The sequence below is a fragment of the Cotesia glomerata genome, linkage group LG1 (genome assembly GCF_020080835.1).
Source record: "Cotesia glomerata isolate CgM1 linkage group LG1, MPM_Cglom_v2.3, whole genome shotgun sequence".
Taxonomy (NCBI): domain Eukaryota; kingdom Metazoa; phylum Arthropoda; class Insecta; order Hymenoptera; family Braconidae; genus Cotesia; species Cotesia glomerata.
Window position 1 is genome coordinate 398,373 of NC_058158.1, and position 15,974 is coordinate 414,346.

The 15,974-nt window shown below is 31.9% G+C and overlaps 1 protein-coding gene across 1 annotated transcript; it reads left to right on the forward strand.

The window, feature by feature from the left end:
- Positions 1-1,900: 1,900 nt before the first annotated feature.
- Positions 1,901-14,983, forward strand: LOC123259643 (alanine--glyoxylate aminotransferase 2-like). The gene is made up of 9 exons (XM_044720273.1): positions 1,901-2,010; positions 2,078-2,173; positions 4,644-4,762; positions 4,831-5,065; positions 6,156-6,246; positions 6,513-6,721; positions 12,478-12,703; positions 12,979-13,377; positions 14,796-14,983. The coding sequence occupies exons 2-9, from the start codon at positions 2,091-2,093 to the stop codon at positions 14,898-14,900; spliced, it is 1,467 nt and encodes a 488-aa protein (XP_044576208.1). The 5' UTR covers positions 1,901-2,010; positions 2,078-2,090; the 3' UTR covers positions 14,901-14,983.
- Positions 14,984-15,974: the final 991 nt, after the last annotated feature.

Here is a 15,974-nt window from a genome sequence, read left to right on the forward strand (position 1 = left end):
ATTTTTTGCGAATTACCATTCGATTTGAGGTCGTGGCAACAATGAATAAAATAAATGGAAGATGAATAAAAAAAAAAATAGAGTAGTCTGACTGGTGAAAGTACGAAACTACTTAATCAGTGCAGAGTGATAACAGTTGCAGTGGCATCGGTTATAGTCAGCAGAGTAGAGATTTAAATTGATTTTCGTTGACAGCAATTTGTTAACTCTCTTCTCACACTATTCGTAAATTAAACTTTTCGATAGGACCGAATATACCATACTCGTTCGTTCTATTCGACGAGCAGCACAAATATGTACATTCCACATCGGTTCGGCTCTCACATCACTAAATTAGTATCGCGCTACTGCGTTCAATTGACTTATCGTTTTCATTTTATCTTTTTTTTTTCTTCCACTCTTCTATCCACCTAATTTAGATTTCTTTTCAATTTTTTAAAAATTTTCTTCTTCATTGTTACTTAATTCTATTGCGAAATAGTTTTGTTAAGAAATTTCCACTAAGATAACGGGATTTCGTAATTTTAACCCAAGCGGAGAAAATAATTGATAAGTCAATCGTAAATTGAGCTTGTTGAGTTTGCTAAAGTATTTTCTCAGCGGAGAACTTTTTCCGCTGTGACTGCACCTGCATAAATACTCGGTTATTATATCTATATATAAAATTTATATCTTTATTTGTTCTATCGTATCGTAATATTATAACTGGGAGCACGTGTAGCCTCTTGGTCAGCACGTGAATTGTTTTTTTCCAATTTGATCTCTTATCTATTTATTTATTTATTATTTGTTCTTCCTATTATTTATTTTTGTAACTGAAAATATCATTAAAACTTTTTTTATTTAATAAATTTTTATATTTTATAATAAAAAATACTATTACGTATTTTTTAAAATTATTTTTTTTTAACTTATTATTATTTTAAAAATTAAAATTATTTTTAAACAAAATTGTAAAAAAAACTTTGTAATTTTTATTATTGTAAAAAAATTAATTTTTGTAAATAAAAAAATTAAAATTAACATTTAAAATTTTTAATTAAAATTGTAAAAAAACCTTTTAATTTTTATTATTGTAATAAAATTAATTAGTTATTAAAAAATAAATATTTATTTAATTTTTTTAAATAAAAAATTTTTATTTAATATGTCACAATTAATGTAAAATAAAAACTAAATGGAAAATAGCTAATAATAAAAGTAAAAGTGATTTATTTATTAAGATAACAATGTTTGCAGATCTACAATGTATATTTAAAAAAAAAATATATTTTTTTAATAATAATTATTATTATCACCAGAGACTTTTAACAAGTAGTTTAATTAGATCGATCGGGATAAAAATAATAAATAAAGTTTGATCACACTTGGAACGAGCCTCCTTCACGTGCCTGCAATCTTCCACTGCCGCAATGACCCTCGCTTGTTCATTCGATAACGCGGACTATTATTATTAGTTTTATCGTCAATTTTCATTGCAATTCCGCGCTGAAATAATTCAAACCGGCAAACAAATTAATGTATTCTTCAAGGTGACCCGTTTGGAGTTTTGAGGGTCACTGATTAACAAAATGATCATATAATCTGGTATTATGTGATTATCTAAATTGTTTAAAGTACCTATTAACATTGAATTGAATATAAAATATGTAATATTTCCTTGAACTTGAGGGTGGCTTAATTTACCTAATGTGAGAAGTGTAAATAGACACAGCTTGAGCAAACTCTCAATATATAATATTAACATACATATATTGACCATATATCATATATGTGTCTTCAATAAATATATGCTTCTATTTTGTGGGGATTTAGAGTTGTGTTGCTTAAATAATACAGCTACAAACAAAAATAATAATAATAATAATACTTAATGCGCGCGCAGATCCCCGCTTTTTCCCGCCAACTTCGAGTGCTATATATGACGTCACCATTATAGGTCGGGACACTCTCAACTCAAGCTGACAATTGCTTTCGGAAGCTGAGGAATCATCATCTTCATTTTTTCAGGTTTTTATTTCTTCTTTATTTTTTTATTTTTTTATTTATTTTAATTTTTAATTTTAAAATTATATAGTGCTTCATAAAAAATGACGCCTACTAATAAAACTTCGGATTCACTTGAGCAAATGTCTAAAAATGATACTTTAAAACTGCGAGAGCGACACATTGGGTAAGTTTTTATTTATTTATTAATTTTATAATTATCGTAAGAATTATTTAGAACTTTGAAAGGAAGAAAAATTAAAGAAAAGTTGTAATTTTTTAATTATTATTCATTTATAAAAAATTACATAACATAATTTTTATATTTTATTTATTAATTTTTATTTAGAAATATTTATTCTTTAATTTTAAAATAAATAAAAAAAATATGAACCGATTATCAGTAAAAAATAATCAAAATAGGATCAGAGATTTACGAAATTTATTGGATGCATTATTACGGTCGAGTTGATAACGTTGCGGATGACGCCGGTAGAATCGATCATCAGTATATGTATAGAGGAGAGAGGTCCCGCAAATTAGCATATTATCACTGGGATAAGTGAGAATTGGGTCGTATGTGATAAAATGTCACGAGCATATGATAATTCATAGGTAGAAACGGCGACAACGATATTCCATATCCCGTTCAGTTCCCGTCCATGTGTTCCTATGTATTCTCGCTCACCTCTACTCGCTCTCAAATATAATTCGCATATTACATAATGATCAATAGATGTGTAAGTGTGAGTGTCTATTCGCGCGGTATTAAATTGACGAGATAGCCGAGTCTAGGTATATATACAAATAAGTGTATGATATAGTGAGGGACTTATAAATCCCTCATTTAATATAAAGTTAACCCGTTAAACCGACGACGCATTAGCACTTTAGGTACTTAAATCTTCACTTGGACGTTGCCTTTCGTCTTTCGTCTGGTATGATATCACATGGGAAATCATTATCGTCGCTACGTGACCGAGCTTTAAACTACTGGGGAAATATTCCATCAATAAACTTGCAATCTATGGCTGACATAAAATGATACTTGCGAATTTTTATTTATGTATATTATTAAATTAAAAGAATAAGAAAAATTTTGTTTCCAGAATAGTCATATGATAAAATCGATTTTTTAAGTAAAATTTAGTGTCATTGTCAATTTATTATGATAAGTATTTAGGCTGCATTCGAAAATGCTCTATCTTTAGATACATAATTAAGAAATTACCTTGATCTTGTGAAATATTGACATTTTTAAAGATATAAGCTCATCCCGATGTTACACTACTCATCGAAACCTTTCATTTGAGTACCCACATCAATTTTTCATATATTTATATATATGTATACATGAAAAATATATGAAAATGCATGTGGTTACTCAAATGAAAGCTCTTTATGAGTGTATCATCGGGATGAGCTTATATCTTAAAAAATGTCAATAATTAAGAACTGACTTTGCTATCTTGTCAACTAATGATACTCTTGAAGATATAAGCTCATGCCGATGATACACTTATCGAGACCTTTCATTTGAGTACCCACATCAATTTTTCATATATTTATATATATTATATATATATATATATATATATATGTATATATATATATATATATATATATATATATATATATATATGTATATATGAAAAATATATGAAAATGCATTTGGGTACTCAAATGAAAGCTCTTGATGAGTGTATCATCAGAATGAACTTATATCTTAAAAAATGTCAATAATTAAGAAATGACCTTGTATTATGTGAAGTATTGACATATTTAAAGATATAAGCTCATTTCGATATTACACTCATCAAGACCTTTCATTTGAGTACCCACATCAATTTTTCATATATTTATATATATTATATATATATATATATATGATAAATATATATATATATATATATATATATATATATATATATATGTATATATGAAAAATATATGAAAATGCATGTGGGTACTCAAATGAAAGCTCTTGATGAGTGTATCATCAGAATGAGCTTATATCTTAAAAAATGTCAATAATTAAGAAATGACCTTGTATTATGTGAAGTATTGACATATTTAAAGATATAAGCTCATTTCGATATTACACTCATCAAGACCTTTCATTTGAGTACCCACATCAATTTTTCATATATTTATATATATTATATATATATGTATATATGATAAATATATGAAAATGCATGTGGGTACTCAAATGAAAGTTCTTGATGAGTGTAACATCGGGATGAGTCTATATCTTTAAAAATGTCAATAAAACAAAAGTCATTATTTAATAAAGCGAAATTTGATTTATTTATAGTTCATAAGTCACATAGTGAGTGCAAGGTTGCTAGTTATGTTTAATATAATTTTTTTTTATCGTATTTAAAATTTATAAAAATATTAAATTGATTTAAGAAAAAAAATTTTTTAATAATTTATTAAATAAAATTTTTTTTTAACATAAATTAAAAATAATGATTATTATTATAAAATAAACTTCAAGGTAATCAATATCAAGTACGGAAAAATTTCATTAGATAAAAAGAATTCGATAAAAACTTTGTATAAAGTAATCGCGATTAGACTTTTTGTTGGTAATTATTCAAAGTGGATTAATTAATTAAAAAAACAGAAAAAATAAATAAAATTGATTACAGGCAATCGTGTAAGCTTTTTTATCGATCAAATCCTTTGAAGATTGTGAAAGCATCCGGGCAGTACATGTACAATGAACGAGGAGAGCGTTATCTCGACTGCATCAACAACGTTGCGCATGGTAAAAATTATCTCTTATAAATAGAAAATATATAATATTAATTATTGATAAAAATAAAAAATTTTCAGTGGGACACTGTCATCCGGAAGTAGTTAAAGCCGGTCAGGAACAAATGGCTTTTCTGAGCACCAATAATCGGTTTCTGCATGACAATTTGGTAGTTTGCGCCCAGCGATTGACTTCGCTGCTGCCGGAGCCGTTGTCTGTTTGCTTTCTGGTGAATTCTGGAAGCGAGGCCAACGATTTGGCCCTCAGACTTGCTGAGGCTCATACTGGGAACAGAGACGTCATTGCTATTGACCAGTTAGTTAATTAATTAATTAAAATTCAAATTAAAGTCTACTGGGCCGGGGTAATTTTTATTTTTCACATTTAATATAAAATAATTTAAAATTAGAATTCTTATTAAACAAATAATAAGAATATTTTTTTGTTAAAAATTAAATTTTATAAAAAAATGCCTTATCAATTTTGTCGTATCTTGCGTCATTAAGCCTCAATGATTAATTTTTAATTATAATTTTTTTGACAATTCAATTTATAATTTAAATTATTAAATTGAGTTTTTTATTTTAAATTTAAATTTTGGTTTAAATTTCAGATACACAAAAATAAGAATACTTTTTTGTTAAAAATTTAATTTTCAGAAAAAAAATTCTTATCAATTTTATCATATCTTGCGTCATTAAGCCACAATAATTAATTTTTAATTATAATTTTTTCGACAATTTAATTTATAGCTTAAATTATTAAATAGAGTTTTTTGTTTATTAAATTAAAATTGTGGATTAAATTTTAGATACAAAAAAATAATAAGAATATTTTTTTGTTAAAAATTAAATTTTCTAAATAAAGTTCTTATCAATTTTATCATATCTCGCGTTTTTTAGCCAAAAATATTAATTTTAAATCTTTGATATTGCGCTGTTAGTTATCAACTTCTACACTGCGTACTTTTATTATTATTATTATTATTGGTCTGAACAAATCCGTGGGATGTGAAACAGATCTAAACAATACTAATACCAGGGTTATTTTATTTTAGTTGTTTACAGTATTGAGTTAACAGTCTAGGCACGAAAGCTCGAGGATTCAAGGTACACGTCTTGTAACTAAAAGCGTAGCAAGTGCGAGAGAAAGGAATCCCGGTATTACTTTTTCCGCGTTGCCGGAAGTCTATTATCCACATAATCCTCTTGTCATTTCAGGTGACACAAGATTACGTACGTGGGATGTATGGACAAGTATTAAAAGATCTGATGAAAATTGAAAATAAAAACAGCTAGTAAATTTATTTTAAAATTATCCCGGGCCAGTAGACTTTTATTAAGCTTAAAAATATTTACAATTGATGGATTAAATTAATATTAACAAGAAAAATGTCTGATTTTAGCGCTTATCACGGACACTTGACCTCGCTGATCGATATCTCGCCCTACAAGTTCAATCAACTGAAGAACGGAAAGAAGGAGTGGGTACACGTGGTAAGAATCCAAACTCCCCTCACTTATACAATTTAATCGGGCGTCTTTTAGATTCCATCCTTTTATCCTTGTCCTTGTTTTTTTATTTTATTTTTTTTTTTTTCCGAGCGCTTCACAGTTTCTCCAGTTGTTAAATTGCGATAGATGTAATAGAGACCAACTAAGTGGTGATTGTTAATCCCCTGCACGCACTAGAGTCCCAACACAGTCTCAGTCTCTAAAATAGTTATTTTTTGTTGAACTTTTTTCTGCTTCATCTTCCTCAGGCTCCCTGCCCGGATGTCTATCGCGGAAAATATCGAGACGCGGACTATCCGGAGGAGGATCTCGGTGAAAAGTACGCTGAGGACGTTAAGAGGATCTGCGATAATGTTAAGTCTCAAGGACGGGGTATTCGCGCTTTTATTGCTGAGAGTCTTATATCTGTTGGCGGGCAAATTATTCCGCCAGTTAATTATTTTAAAAATGTCTATCGGTGAGTTTTTATTATTAAAAGAAAAAAAAAATATTTATTCAACTCAGTATATTAAATTTTAAAAAATATTCTTTTTTATTTAATCTTTAACATTAAAAAAATAAGAAAATTTTTGTTTTGATAATAAGTATTTAGGCTGCATTCTAAAATGCTCGATCTCTAGATACATAATTAAGAAATGGCCTTGTATCTCGTGAACTATTGACATTTTTAAAGATATAAGCTCAACCTTATGTTACATTCATCGAGACCTTTCATTTGAGTACCCACATCAATTTTTCATATATTTATATATATTATATATATGTATATATGAAAAATATATCAAAAATGTATGTGGGTACTCAAATGAAAGCTCTTGATAAGTGTATCATCGGGATGAGCTTATATCTAAAAAAATGTCAATAATTAAGAAATGACCTTGTATCTTGTGAACTATTGACATTTTTAAAGATATAAGCTCAACCTTATGTTACATTCATCGAGACCTTTCATTTGAGTACCCACATCAATTTTTCATATATTTATATATTAAATATGTATACAGAGTATAGTACAGAGCGGACGTTATTTTTTCTATCTGATTGCTGGTGGCTTTTTGTCTACTATTTTGCTTATTGTCTGACTTTGGGTTGTTTATTGTTGAAGTGTGGATTATTGTGAGTATTTTGTGATATTAATCTCTACAGTGGAGAGTGTAGTTCTTTAGTTTTAATTAAAACATTTATTGCGTTTTTGGATTGAGGTTGTGTTTTCGGCGGGGCACGTTTTCTCTTGCTGCTTATTGACTGCATTGTGCTGCCATCTAGCGGTGTCTGTTGCAATGACTGCTTATTGTGTGATCTGTGTTCGCGGTATTACCGACGTGTCAGCTTTGATTCAAACTAAGGCTGAATGTAAGCATTATTATCATGACTCTTGTGTAAAAATTCGTTGTAATTTGCCGAGTAAGTCGCTAGCTGCTGCGAAGATTGTAAACAAGTGTCCGGTCTGTGTTCCGGATGTCTCTGACATCTTGAATAAGATTAATGAGCGACTGAGCAGTGTTGATAAGATTGACGTGATAAGCAAGAAGCTTGAGGGTATCAATGTTGATGAGATCAATGAGATCAGTGCTAAGCTCGAGCAAATTGGTAAGATTGGCGACATCGGCATGAAAGTGGATGGGATGGTGGCTAAGGTTGATGGTTTCGTGAAGTCCATCGCGTCAGTCGAGGGAAAGATTGATCACTTGAGTCTTGAGTGTAACTCGCTGAAGATTACAGTTAAAGAGCTTCAGGAGCGCTTGATTGAAGTTGAAAAGGGCCAGCCTGGTCTCTCTGCTGACCTTGCTGAAGAGATTAAGGGTGCTGCGCAGAGGGTGTGCGATGGTAGTCTCGAGTTGAGAACGCTGCAGCTTGAATCTCAATTGCTAGCTGATGAGATTACAATTGGTGGGCTTCCAGAGGGGCGCGGTGAAAGACTTATGGACACATTTACGTTATTTACCACTGCTATTGGAGTTCAGGTTGCTGAGAGAGATGTGGTTAAACTGGAGCGGCTTGGAAGGGCTGGTGCTATGAATCGCAATGTACGCGTTAAGTTCGGCAGTCAGAGGTTTGTTGATGAGGTTATGAAGAGTGTAAGGAGTAATCCTGTGAAGCTGGGTGCTGTAATGCCTAAAGCGCAAGTTCCTGATGCTCCTGTGTATGTTCATAGGCGTTATCCCTCTTCTCTTTACAAGCTTCGTGCTGATGTGCGTAAGGCTTATCCTAGGATCCAGGCTAGGAGTGTCTGGATTTCTTTTGCGTGTGTTAACGTCCGGTATGCGGAAGATAAGCCTCCAGTGAAGCTGTTACCTTCAACGGGAGTAGGTCCTTTGCGGGGTCTGCTTGATTAGCAGCGAGTTCCTCCCTCGGTATCATCATCATCATCACCTGGAGGCGTGTCTGACATTGTGGTTGGCACTCTGCGACCTCTGTTCAATAAAAAGTGTTTGAGAGTGTGTCATGTTAACGCTCAATCGTTAAGGAATGAGCGTCATTTAGAGATTTTTAAAGAATATTTTCGTGTGAATAAGTATGATGTCATTGCTGTGTCTGAGACTTGGTTAAATCATCTAATATCTGATGATATGGTGTACCTGCCGTCGTTTGTGCTTCATCGTCATGACCGGTGCCTGCGGAGCGGTGGTGGAGTTGCTCTCTATGTCAGGGATGACCTGATGTCTAAGTGTGTATTGTCCTCTACGAATCTAGTAGATAAGCATCCAGAGTATTTGTTTGTTGAAGTTTCAGGATCATCTAAGGAGCGAATCTTGGTAGGAGTTGTTTACAAGCCCCCTAATACTGGTCATCTTGATGATTTGGAGGATGATCTTGAAGCTGCTGTTGCGACCTACAGAAATATAATTATTATGGGCGACTTCAACTCTGATTTGAGCTCCAGGAACTTCTACGGTGATCAGCTGCGTAGACTATGTGTTAGTTTTAATCTGAATATCGTTCCATATGAGACGACGCATCACCTTCAGAACTCTGATACGTGGCTTGATGTCTGTGTTGTTGATGATGCTGCTAAGATCCTGTCTACTGAGCAATCTGCCCAGCCGTTTTTGTCTGATCATGATTTAATATCTATTGAGTATAACTATAAGGTAGAGCAGCAGAAATTGAGGAGCTTTACATATCGGAGCTGGCATAGTATTGATGATGAACTACTGGAACGGCTGTTTAATGAGGTTAACATTGAGGATATGGAACTGCAAGCGTCTGTTGAGGATATGAATTTATGGTTTCATCGGCAGCTTCGTGATATTATTGATGCTGTTGCTCCTGAGAGAATGATCAGCCCTCGTCGCCCCCCAGCGCCGTGGTTTACTAGCTACATCAGGGATCTTCAGGCTCGTCGTGACAAGCTGTATAGGATCTTCAGGAGAACTGGCTATGCCTATAAGGAGTATACTGATGTGCGGCGTTTGGTGAAGCAGCGAATAAGTGAAGCTAAAAAGCGCTATTTTGATAGTCAATTAAGTTCTGTGAAAAGTGCACAAGCCATGTGGAACGATCTGCGTAGGCTTGGTCTGATAAAGCGTAAGGGTGCTCGGTCTGCTATTGGAGTGGATTTGAATGAGTTAAATGACTATTTTGTACAGTCGTCTGGTTGTTCTGTGCTTAAGGTTGATGAGTCTGATATTACAACTCACTACGGTGGCAATGATAATGTATGTTTTAGTTTCTCGGAGCTTGATGATAATGTTGTTAAGAGGGCAATAATGCGGCTTACTTCCAACTCTGTTGGCCCCGATAATTTTCCAATTAAAGCCTATAAATGTTTGCTTTCATTTGTGTTGCCATTTGTGACACTACTTTTTAATAGTTCGTTAAATTCAGGCGTATTTCCGAAAGAGTGGAAGTTATCGCGTATTGTCCCGATACCAAAGAGGTTGAATGCGGAGGTGTGTGCAGATTTTCGGCCAATATCGCTGACAAGTAACTTGTCAAAGGCACTTGAGCGCTGTGTGCATGATCAAATTGTTAAGTATGTTACTGAGAATAATTATATAGATGAGTATCAGATGGCCTTTAGGAAGGGTTTGAATACGCAGACTGCGGTCATCAAGCTCTGCGATGACATTCGGTCGGCTATAAATGAGTCTAAAGTCACTGTGGCTGTTTTCTTTGATCTGAGTAAGGCTTTTGATTCTGTTAATCATATAAGACTACTACGTAAATTAATATCAATGAACTTTTCTGATGATGCAATTGTGTGGATCAGGTCTTACTTGACTCAGAGAAAGCAGCAGGTGTTCGCAGATGGGTGTGCGTCCTCTTGGAGGAATGTGCTTAATGGTGTGCCGCAAGGGAGTGTGCTAGGCCCTTTATTGTTCTCACTCTATATCTCGGATCTCTCTCAACGACTGCGCTGTCGATACTTGCTTTATGCGGATGATTTAGCGATATACTTGTCTTGTGATTTGGAACATGTTAATGATTGTGTTGCTGCGCTAAATGCAGAGATAGTTGACATTGTTGAGTGGTGCAATATTAATTATCTTAAGTTGAATGCGTCAAAGACCAAAGCTATAATTTTTGGTAGTAATTTTAAAATCAATAGTAATAGCTGTAAGTATGCTGATTGCATTCGAGTAGATAACTGTATTATTCGCTACGACACAGTTGTTAAGTATCTTGGCGTTTTGATTGATTGTACTCTTTCGTGGGATTGTCAGGTTACAGAAGTGTGCAATCGGGCGATGCGGGTGCTAGCGCAGTTGAAGGTAAATAATGAAGTCTTCAATGAGAAATTGCGTATAAAGCTTGTCACCACGCTGATATTTCCGGTGTTTGACTACTGTTGTGTAGGTTACTGTAACATTAGCAATAGTTTGCAGGTGCGGCTGCAGCGTAAAATGAACTCCTGTGTTCGCTATATTTTTAGGGTTTCAAGGGCTGAGCATATTACGCCGTACTTTAAGAGGCTGGGATGGTTGAAGTTGAGTGACAGGAGAAATTATTTCATGGCATGCCTTTTTTATAAAGAAATATGTATGGGCTACCGACAATTGTTCAGATGTAATTTGGAGTTTTTGCCGGTAGCTTTGCGGAGGGGTGATGTAAGGGAGGATTATTTACGCCTGCCTAGATCTAATTGTCGGATATTTGAGAACTCTTTTCTTATCCGCGGGATACGCATTTGGAATGCGCTACCCCCAGAAGTAACTAAAGCTGAAAATTATGAACTGTTCCGTAGTGCGTGCTATAATTATTATTTGCAAAAGTATTAATTTATGATATTGAGCTTTGATTGTCATTATTGTGTGCTGCTGTGCCTTGAGTGATATTGAATGATATTAGTTTTGCTTAACTGTGCTATTACCAGGTTTTCTGGCAACTTGTCTGACATCTACCACGATTATAATTTATAATTTATAATTCACGTTATTATTTCATTATAATATGTTTATATTTTATTATTTTCAATTTATGTAATTACATGCTCTGTATTTTACACTGATTATAATGTATAATTATGATGGTCCTGAGGGAGCTAAGGCTCTAGGGTCAATAAAAGTTTATTATCTATCTATCTATATATATGTATATATGAAAAATATATCAAAAATGCATGTGGGTATTCAAATGAAAGCTCTTGATGAGTGTAACATCGGGATGAGTTTATATCCTGAAAAAAGTCAATAATTAAGGACGAACTTTGCTATCTTGTCAACTAATGATATTTTTGAAGATATAAGCTCACCTTAATATTACATTCATCGAGACCTTTCATTTGAGTACCCACATCAATTTTTCATATATATCATATATTTATATATATTACATATTTGTATATATGAAAAATATATCAAAAATGCATGTGGGTACTTAAATGAAAGCTCTTGATGCGCGTAACATCGGGATGAGCTTATATCTTCAAAAATGTCAATAATTAAGAACTGACTGCTAACTAATGATATTTTTGAAGATATAAGCTTATCTTGATGTTATACTTGTCGAGACCTTTCATTTGAGTACCATCATCAATTTTTCATATATTTTATATATTTATATATATTATATATATGTATACATGAAAAATATATCATAAATGTATGTGAGTATTCAAATGAAAGCTCTTGATGCGTGTAACATCGGTATGAGCTTATATCTTTAAAAACTTCCATAGTTCAGAAAGTATAGTTCAATTTAACAAGAGTCATTATTTAATAAATGATTAAAAAATTATTTATTAAAAAACAAATATTTGATATTATTTAGACACGTCCGTGAAGCGGGGGGTGTATGTATCGCAGATGAAGTTCAAGTAGGATTCGGCAGAGTGGGATCACATATGTGGGCATTTGAACTTTACGGCGAGGAGGTAATACCGGACATTGTAACGATCGGTAAACCAATGGGAAATGGGCATCCTGTAGCAGCAGTAATAACAACTCAGGAGATTGCCGCCAGTTTTAAGAGTACTGGCCTCGAGTACTTTAATACCGTAAGTAAACTATAACAATATATATTTATATACACCTACTTATTTATACACTGTATTTTATCGGGATCGTTTATCCGCTTTCATTGGCATTTAAGACTGACACTATTCACTAGCTACATCCACAATAATAATAATAATAATAATAATACTAGCCTACTTTTCCATCGAGTTTATTGTCAATCCATAAACTCCGGCTTTACAGCCGATAATTCTATCAATTTATTCATTTATTTATTTATTTATCCTTCTTGGTAAATAATAATTGTTAATTCCAGTACGGCGGTAACCCGGTGTCGTGTGCGATAGCGAACGCAGTGATGGAAGTAATTGAAAAAGAGGGGCTTCAAAAGCACGCTGCTAAAGTCGGGGGTTACTTGTTGAGCGAATTAATTAAATTATCTCGAAGACGTACTATTATTGGAGATGTACGTGGTGTTGGATTATTTATTGGAATAGAGTTGGTACGTGATCGTGAAGAGCGAACTCCCGCGACGGCTGAGGCCAAGCACGTCGTATCCAGAATGAAGGACCAGAAAATTCTAGTGAGCAGCGACGGCCCCGATAATAATATTTTAAAATTAAAACCTCCGATGGTATTCTCGATTGAAAACGCGGATCACTTTGTTAGCACCCTCGACTACGTCTTGCAGGAGGTCCAGCTTGATATCGATCAGGTATACTACCCCACGCAGAAAAAAATTTTGTTAAGATAACCTAAGATATGTTGTGGTAACTAATGAATTTGTTAACATTCACGGAAAAAAGTAAACTGTAATATTCACTTGGATTCCGGTTAATTTTTATAGTTTCAAACAGTAAAGCGGACATCAGGGTGGCAAAAATATAAATATTACAGAGCTTAATGTAGAAAGTATAAAAGCCACAATTTATAATTTAATATCCAAAATAAGTGATTAGTAGCTGTCACTATAGTAAATAACGACTCTGTCATCTTAAAAAATTACAGTTTCAAACAGTAAAAATTGCCATTTCAATATATACTCCATACTATGAGGAGAAGGGGAACTCAGATGAAAGAGAAGGGGGTCTCACTCTGGGAGAATTTAACATTTGAAACAGTAAAAATTATACTTTTAAAATATACATTTTACCAGTCCAAGCAAGTCAATAATTACAGTTTGATTTTTAGCGTTGCGTTTAAAATTTACCATTTTACTTTGTAATTATTGACGTTGCTTGTATTAGAAATTTACTAACTTTATTTTATACTTTTTACATATCATAAGATCATTTTTTAGGTACCAAATGATAAATATCAAAGTCTGAATTGTTAATTATTATACTTTAACATTTTAGACATTGACATAGCGAATATTACTGTTTGAAATAGTATTTTTTTCCATGTAAAGAGCAAATTGTAACGTTTAAATGGTAAATATCATAAAGTGAATAGTAAAATCACAACTTTACTGCTTGAAATGGTAATTTTTAACAGTTAATCATTACTTATTATAAATCGACTGTTATTTATTACAGTTTACTTTTTTCCGTGTAGGGATAACAAATTATATGTTAAAATAACAAAATTTAGTTTTTAACAAGTTTATGATATGTTATAACAACAAAATAGTTTCGTTACTATAGCAAATACTTTAGTTGGTATAACAAATTTTTTTGTTGAAACAAAGACAATTTGTTGAAGTAATAAAGAGAGTTTGTAATAATAACAATGAGAAATTGTTGGAATAGCAAATAAATTTGTTACAGTAAATTTTATAAGAATACATAATTTATAAATATGCTATAATCAGTTATAGCTGATTTGAAAAATATTTTAGCAACAAATTAGTTTTGTTATTGCAACAAAATCATTTCGTTAGGGCAACACATTGATTTTGTGAATTAGCAAACTGGTTTGTTAGTACAACATGAAACATTTTGTTAATGCAACTAATGGATTTGTTGCTATAACTAGACTCATTTGTTACCAGAACATGTTTTTTTCTTTTTTCAGTCATCCCGTCTTTTGTTATTTCAACGAAATCGTTTTTATACGTGCCCTTACCTGTAATATTTATTTCAATTTAATCTCAGACTCGATATTTAATCCTTCTTATTATTTATTTACCAGGTAATCGAGCCGAGGACCGCGATATTGGAGGCAGTCATCTCTAAGGTGGATATCGATCCTGCGATACCGCGTCCGGCTAAATCCGTCGCTATTCGGGCGAGTTAAAAGACACTTTTTATAAATTTATATATTTTTTTTTATTGATTTAGTGTAAATAGGCTTGTAAATAATTAATAAATAATTTTAAAATAATTGATTTATTGAAAAAAAAATTTTTGGAGAGAAAATTTATTTATTAAATATCACTTGCAATATTTGTTTAATAATTTACAATGTCAATATTTTATCATCCATTATCATCAGTCTTCATTATTTATTTTGCTTGTCATCATTTTTCATGAAAAAATTATTAAATTACTTGATTTATTGAAATTTTTTTATGTATTCAAATTTAAGAGTTGTAAAAAATATAATTTCAATTGTTAATTTTTCTTCAAGGCTCCAAATAAATATTCATTAAGAATTATAAAATTTTTGTTGCTAGCGAATGAATATTTTATAAGCAATTAATATTAATATTAATCTATATTATTAAGAGAATGACGTTGTATCTCGTGAACTATTGACATTTTTTAAGATATAAGCTCATCTTGATGTTTCACTCATCAAGACCTTTCATTTGAGTACCCACATCAATTTTTCATATATTTCATATATTTATATATATGAATATATGAAAAATATATGAAAATGTATGTGGGTACTCAAATGAAAGCTCTTGATGAGTGTAACATCAGGATGAGCTTATATCTTAAAAAATGTCAATAATTAAGAAATGACCTTGTATCTTGTGAACTATTGACATTTTTAAAGATACAAGCTCACCCTGTCATTACACTCATCAAGACCTTTCATTTGAATACCCACATGATTTTTTTATATATTTATATATATTATATATATATGAATATATGAAAAATATATGAAAATGCATGTGGGTACTCAAATGAAAGGTCTTGATGAGTGTAACATCGGGATGAGCTTATATCTTAAAAAATGTCAATAATTAAGAAATGACCTTGTATCTTGTGAAGTATTGACATTTTTAAAGATATAAGCTCATCCTAATGCTACACTCATCAAGACCTTTCATTCGAATACCCACATCATTTTTTTATATATTTATATATATTATATATATGAATATATGAAAAATATATGAAAATTCATGTGGATACT

Bases quoted from the DNA above. Each gene is read 5' to 3' on its own strand.
- LOC123259643 (XM_044720273.1), top strand. From the start codon at position 2,091: ATGACGCCTACTAATAAAACTTCGGATTCACTTGAGCAAATGTCTAAA. The intron at 4,763-4,830 runs GTAAAAATTATC...AAAAATTTTCAG, and splicing joins CATCAACAACGTTGCGCATG to TGGGACACTGTCATCCGGAA. The intron at 12,704-12,978 runs GTAAGTAAACTA...TGTTAATTCCAG, and splicing joins GCCTCGAGTACTTTAATACC to TACGGCGGTAACCCGGTGTC.